Source organism: Rhagoletis zephyria, unplaced genomic scaffold, assembly GCF_001687245.7.
Source record: "Rhagoletis zephyria isolate East Lansing unplaced genomic scaffold, Rhagoletis_zephyria_1.1 Rzeph_scaffold_00838, whole genome shotgun sequence".
NCBI classification, from domain to species: domain Eukaryota; kingdom Metazoa; phylum Arthropoda; class Insecta; order Diptera; family Tephritidae; genus Rhagoletis; species Rhagoletis zephyria.
Window position 1 is genome coordinate 1 of NW_016157922.1, and position 7,547 is coordinate 7,547.

The window sequence follows — 7,547 nt, forward strand, 5'->3', positions numbered from 1 at the left end:
GTTATAACGAAAAATCTCATATCTGAACAATCAGTTGTATGGGAGCTATATGTTATAGTGGTCCGATTCTTCCGGTTCCGACAAATGATTAATACATTATAAAAATACACTTACCTACCAAATTTGATACGGATATCTCGAAAACTGAGAGACTAGATTGCATACAAACAGACGGACAGACAGACAGACGGACAGACGGACATGGCTAAATCAACTCAGCTCGACGTTCTGATCATATAAGTATACATTTTAATGGGTCTATCTCTTTTTGTTCTGGTACTTACAAACATCGGACCAAAGTTATAATACCATTTCATGCTCATGAAAGGTATAAAAATGCTTCCACATACGTTCTCAAAAACTCAAAATACGGTTCTTTCAAATTTGGGTCATCTCAAATGACCAGCTTACCAAAGTTAATAATTTCATGGATTTAGAGATTGCTTTTGACTCGGCTTTTTCTTCCGTGAACCCTGTGTGCTATTTACTTCCAAAGGCGTATAGCAATTTAGAATTTTTACGTAGATACGGTAAAGATTTTAAAGATCCGTATAGCAGAAAATCTCTTTTTAATGCACTTGTTCGTTCGAAATTAGAGTTTGCTTCAGTAATTTGGAACCCAATTTACAGTTCTCATGCTTGTAGAATTGAACGTGTTCAACGAAAATTTATTCGCTTTGCACTTCAACCGCTTAACTTCTCGGAACCTCTTCCATCGTCTAGTGCTAGGTGTAAACTAATTAATTTGAAATCAGTGGAAGGGAGGAGAATTGTCCAGTCGCNAATTTATTCGCTTTGCACTTCAACCGCTTAACTTCTCGGAACCTCTTCCATCGTCTAGTGCTAGGTGTAAACTAATTAATTTGAAATCAGTGGAAGGGAGGAGAATTGTCCAGTCGCTTGACTGAGTAGGCAATTCAGGAGTAAAGTCCTCTCTCGACGTACGAAAGCCACACTCTATAAGTCACTCATCATGCCCGTGCTGGTACATGGCGCAGAAGCATGGACAATGACAATATGCGAAGAGGCGGCTCTTGGAGTATTCGAGAGAAAGATTTTGCGGAAGATTTACGGGCCTTTACGCGTTGGTAACGGGTAGTACCGCAGTCAATGGAACGATGGGCTGTATGTGCTTTACAACGACATGGACATAATGCAGCGAATTAAAATACAGCGGATCCGCTGGCTGGATCATGTCGTTCGAATGGACACCGACGCTCCAGATCTGAAAGTATTCAACTCGGAACCTGCGGTTGGTAGCAGGGGAACGGGGGGGCCGCCACCGTGCTTTTTGTTAAGAAGTGTTCCTGAAAATATGAGCATACAAATTTGTGTTATTGAATTTGTAAAAGTGTAAAACAATCAAACAGTAAAGTTTTTGAATAGGTTTCGTATTGAAGGAACAACTTCATTTCCCAACACTGATATGAAATGGAAGCACATTTGTCAAATTAGAAAATAGAAATTGCTCGACGTGCAATCACACAACGGTCTAGGCTTGTGTTGCATACACTGTGAAAAGTTCTCTGTGCCAATACTTTTGCAATTTCACAATATTTTCAACTCTAATATGGATTTCTTAAAAAACAATTTTGTTATTTCATTAACGCCTTTTTGAGCTCAATATGTATGCTGATTTGCTAATTATAAATTAATTTAATATTTAATTTTTTGCAGCACACACGATTTGAAAATGGACTGAAGAGGACTTGGGAAGACTTGAAAATTTTTAGAAATACGACTGAAAAATGACTGGGGAAAGACTCGCGAGTGATTTGAATTACAACTGAAAAATGACTCGGAAAAAAGCCCACAAAAGTTTACAAATACGACTAAAAAATTACTCTCAAGTAATTAGAAATGCAACCGAAAAATTACTAGCAAAAGACTCGAAAACGATTAGAAATAGTACTTATTAATGACTCGAGGAAGACTCAAAAGTTCTGAAAAGTTATTCGCACGAGACTCAGAAGTGATTGTAAATACGACTCGAAAAAGTCTTAAAAGTGATCAGAGACGTTGGTAGTAAAAGACTCGCCAAGAAGAGTCGCGGGCAGGGTACCATTCTCTATCGAACAAAGGGTCTTTTGTGATCAGAAAATGAGCGCATTTATGATTATTTTAATCGCACAGAGGACTCAAAAAAGACTCGAATATGATCACTAATTTCATAAAATGCTGGGTGGGTACGTGCGTAATGAAGTTGAAAATATTATTTTTAAATACGAACCTTTTTCAACGATAATCAAATATAAAGTATTAATTTTTACTATGAATTATTTCCCTCAACGTAATTGACGTTGGTCATGGTGAAAATTTTGGTACTAAAAACTGAAAAAAAACATGGATTATCTCGTAAGGTGCTTACCTATTATCCGAGTGGGTAGTGTTTAATCCGACACAATACCCGCTCGCTGCAATCCCAAAACTAGCTAAAACATCAGTGATTCTGGAATATTAAAATTTTAATAAGTTTTCCTGTTTTCTCACATAACTTATATACTGTTTGATATTTGAAAATGGTGTTACAGTAATATATTCTATATAAAATAGTCTTGAAATTTACACCAGAGCTGAATGTGTGCTTTAAAAAAAAACAGTGTTGTAAGTATTCTAAATTTAGCATCTGAAAGGAAGTTTAAGACAAAAATGAATTTGTCTGCTGGCATAAATAATTATTTATCGATAGAAACGGGCTGTTCTACATTGTTGTATAATGTGTTCATAAATCGGTAAGTATACAAACTTTCAGCTAGTTATCAAGGCGAATGTTTTCAAATTCTAATCAATTACGTAGGACCACAAAAAAAAAAAATGATGAAAGGTTAATAAAACCAGACCAGGTTTTAAATGTTTTTGGGATCGCTGAACACGAATCTGAAGTCCGGTTTGCTCTATCACATCAGGATTTGCTTCTAACCTGAAAACACATTGCGAAACTCAATGAACTCTTCCAAAAGGCCTTCTGAAGTACGTCCAATAAAAGCCCTTCTGTAAGGCCTTCTATGGGTAGCGAAAAAAGAATCCTTTCAATTGATGACAGTCCATACAAAAAAGAAAGGATAAAGGAATGTAGAGTGGAAGGCCTCTTGAATCTTAGGAAGGCCTTTACTTTAGGCCTTTAACTGGGTTATAAAGTGATGTATATTTAATACAGCCATGCACGACGAACATTTCTGCGAGCACATTCGCAACTCGCATTCGTCCGTTTAATTTTTTCTGTAGTACCGCATATCCCGCGGATCCCGCATGTGTAATCCCTCATTTCTGATCCCGCAAAAATAAAGCGCGGGACCCCGCATTTGCGGGATTGGATTCCCTACTTGAGAGTATTTGTATTTTCGTTCCCTCTTCTTTCTTCAGAGAAGAATAACTGAAATTTGGCAATGGCCCACTAAAAGCAAAAACCAAATACATGTGTTTGTTTTTGTATAATTGATACCACCTTATATGATTTCGCCTTGCTTTTATTATTGTATCATGTGACAAGATAACATTTTGATTTATTTGGTTATTTTTCTTTCAGGTTGATAACATATTAGTCATAAACCAAGAATTTTTAGCAGATTCTCCTGATTCAATAACATTATCAAGAGGAGATTTAGTGGAAGTTCTGAAAATAAGTGAAGGCAATCCCTTTCCAAAGTAAGAAACGAAAATCGTTTTATTAAAATATTAACTAACAAACAACTCATAATTTTTAGAGGAAAATTACGTGATTTAAATCCTGAGCTCAATTCGAGGTATGAATATAATTTTTACTTCTGATGTGAAAAGCAAAAACTGCTTATGTCGATTTTGGAAACGTGGTAAAACGCTGCATAATTATGTCGTCGATGGTTTTGCAAAACCGCCCATTGGCCCATTCCAAAACTGCCTACATATCTTACGGCACTAAAATTTTACAGGAGAGGGACCAAATGGGTTTTCTTTGAGGCATAGCTTTGAGAGGCGGTATTTTCTCTAGCTATTATTTTACAAATCTACTGTTTTAATAAGGATTTTATGATTTGTATGCATAAATCTCGATGCCTGGAGTTCAGGGTTACCAAATCTCTTTTTTGCCAAAACAGCGATTTAGGCAGTTTTGCAACTGGACGATGGGCGGTATTGCAAAAACATCGTCGAATTACTAGATTTTAAGGCGAAATATTCATTTTGATTTTATAGAATGCTTTCACTTCCTTTCACAAAAATCAGACATAGGCGCTTTTTCCATTTCACCAAATTCTAATACAAACAAAGATTTGAATAGTTTGCAGAAAAAAAAAAATACATTTATTTACAGATGGTACGTGAGATTATTCGGATCAAATGAGAATTGCAAAGAAGGATGGATTCCAACCAAGATATTGGATTTTTCACCCGATTCTGTATCCGTATTTGGCAATAAAGGAGATGATCCCGCATTTCGAAGAATGTAAGTGGTTACTTGTGTGAATTAGGTACTTAGAAATAAACGATTTAGCGTGATAATATTTGTTTTGAGTGAAATGTTTGCATGAAAGCGGGAAATAATTTTTACCCCTTTTGTGAAAAGGTAGCTGAAAATCAGGACGTTAGTAGAGTTATTCATTTTGCATTAATGTATAGTGCTTAACACAACTATACAATACTCACATATTGATTAGTTTAGACTGTTTATTTTATTATTTTTTAATTTTAATATATTTTTTTTGAAATTAAGCTTCTTAGGCGGCGGCATTGCAAAAAGGGAGAGTGAAATTTTTAAAACTGAAAATGTTAGAGAATATATAGCATAGAGAAAGGAAAAAAAGAAAGAAAGTGACTTATGCATAAATAGCGATACAAAGCAAGAGCACAAACATCTTCAACGCGCATGAATACGAGTACCTATATACATATGTTTGTACGTACATATATATGTTATAGTGTAAGCTAAAGCGTACAATTATTTTTTGAGAGCGGTAGTAGATTCTGCTTTTCAAAAATTATTCAGCTAAAAATTTGGAAAAGATGTGAAAGAATTCTTTGCAGTTAAAATTATTTCGGGAAAAAACTCTGTATTTTAAAATTATGGATTATTTTGGACCAAAATTCTGTATTTTTACATACATATATGTATGTATGTCCTGCAATTTCGCAATCAATGGGGCTGTTCAGGATCTTGCGTTTATGCTTTTGCATTTGCATATTCGGTGCATTTGTAAAAATTACAGTAATAAAATGCAAACGATTGCCATAGTAACAAGCAATAAATTTGCAAATGCAAATCCAAGACTATTTGCACAAGATCCTGAACAGCCCTAATATTTCACCAACTTCCAGATGAGCTAGAGACCTGAAAATTCACACTTAGCTCATAACCCGATGACAATGCAGTAAAATAAAATGTCCGCTAGGTGGCGTAGGAGGTAGATATTTGGGAAACTAGTATTTATGATCCTATTTGGTTCATACTTATAAAGCTTGTTTTAAAATACATGTTTACTATTAACTTATTTGATACTGAAATTAAAACAATGTTACTCTGTTCTTAAAGAAAAGTAATGGACAAAAGAAATTAATAAATAATTAAATTTTTAGCAACTCTTTAAAGACAACAAATATGATTTGAGTCTAGTCTTTTTTATAAGCTTTTATTTAACTTGGTCATCCCGCGTAAATCGCGGAAATTTCCAATCGATTTTAAACTGACTTCCCGACAAGTTAGAGACTTGAAATTTTCAGCATAGTTCCAATCACGATGACACTGCAATTTAAAATGTAGATGAATTCTCCATATGGTCCAGGGGTCTTGATTCAAAGGCGGTCAAAAAATAGTAAGATTTATGGCTAACAAAGCTTAAGTTGCCAAAGAACGTAAAACCACTAAACATTTTTAAAGCTGCCGGCGCGCCGCGGCGCACAGTGTTTCGACTATATGCAGACAGATGGAAATAATACAACACCTGCACCGATTTCACTGACTTGACATGTGCTCTAGTTTTATTTAGAAATAGAGAATTATGAAATTTTGTAAAGATGGCATAATTGCCACGCCTTCTACTCTTGTGGGCGGAAACATTAAATTTCATCCAATTTCGATGAAATTTAGTTTGTACTCTCTCTTTTATTAGAAACACCTAAATATAAAGTACGGGGAAGATTGGATCACTTTAACGACCAAAGCTCAAAAAATATGTGGGCCCAGTCATTAAATGTGATGGAATTTTGGTTAATTTTTGCTTCTTGCTTTCCACTCTCAGAAAACAAAGGTTATACTATAAAATGACTAGGGTGTAAATACTCGCTTTTTCCCCAATATTTGGTGAGATTTTTTCACTGTTCGAAAAATTATTTTCGCGAAATTATGCAAAAAGAAGCTGAAAATCAAAAATTGAGAAAATCAAAAATTACATATTTTGCAAAGTCGCGCGCAAAGATCAAATTATATCTTCGAAAACTACATAAAATTCTCTAAAACATTCGTCTAATTTCAAGACCTGACGGACCGGTACTCACACTTTTTTTTTACTAATAATCTTTAGCATCTACATTTCAAAGTAGATTTTTTGGTAAGCAAATAGGAAAGTACCAAATAAATGATAAATACCTTCACCTGAATATTCCACGACATTTAAATAATTGATTACAGTTGAAAAAGAAACACTTTCTTTAATGGGTTAATCGCCAAAGGCAACTAAACTGATTAGTCGGTATCGCACCCATTCCCATATTTTTTTTGGAAATGTATCATTCGTGAAGAAAGGGCGTGAGTAAATAATGTAAAATTTGCTATTTATGACCTTTACTTTTCCATCTCTGAGCCCAACTGATTTTTTGATCAACTGTCACCATGACTTTTTTCTACCTGCCTCCTCATAGTCGAAACACTGTGCGGCGGTAGTGTAGCAAAGCTATTCCTAGTCTAGATATGAACCTCGTTGTAGGCATCATATCATTTCTTTAAATAAAATTAACTGCTGCTATATGTACATATGTATGTTTATACAAAACGTAAGCAAACAACATTTTGCTTGCCAAGTCTTCTGTTCTCGTTCATTGCAAGTGGAATTATTTTAATATCTATTGCACAATTTTGTGCATAAAATAAAATAACACTTTTTAATATACAACGCTTTTATAAATGGACTAAAAATTATAAAATAAAATAATGTTAAAAAAAATATTTTTTAAAAACATGCTTTTATTTAACCTGTACAATCAAAGGAATGAAATGAAGTAGTGTAACAAAAGATTTTTTAGCAAGAAAATTTTGTCAAAACTGCACCAAAATAAATAAAATAAAATAAGTTAAGATCGTTAAAGTTACTAAAAGCCATTTAGTGAAAGGAGTTATTCAAACTCTAATGAAAATTACTAACAATTTGTACTAATTTACTTCGTTTTTAAAGAAGCTTGTCGGCGAATTCAGCGTACATGCATAATTGGTTAGGTATGAATGTATATGTATGTATGCAGATATTTAAATGCAGGTTTGCTATTCGCGCGACAAGCTTTTTTAAAAACGAAGTAAATTAGTACAAATTGTTAGTAATTTTCATTAGAGTTTGAATAACTCCTTTCACTAAATGGCTTTTAGT

General features: G+C 34.1%; 1 protein-coding gene across 1 annotated transcript in view; it reads left to right on the forward strand.

Annotated features, from left to right (window-relative positions):
- Positions 1-3,526: 3,526 nt before the first annotated feature.
- The window catches only part of LOC108361757 (uncharacterized), a gene marked incomplete at both ends in the record, with an annotated part of 179,513 nt that continues 175,492 nt past the window's right edge, over positions 3,527-7,547 (forward strand). Inside the window, 3 exons of the mRNA XM_017614494.1 lie at positions 3,527-3,645; positions 3,705-3,743; positions 4,289-4,420. Of these exons, the coding sequence (XP_017469983.1) occupies positions 3,527-3,645; positions 3,705-3,743; positions 4,289-4,420 (290 nt within the window). The remainder of the gene's footprint in view (positions 3,646-3,704; positions 3,744-4,288; positions 4,421-7,547) is intronic.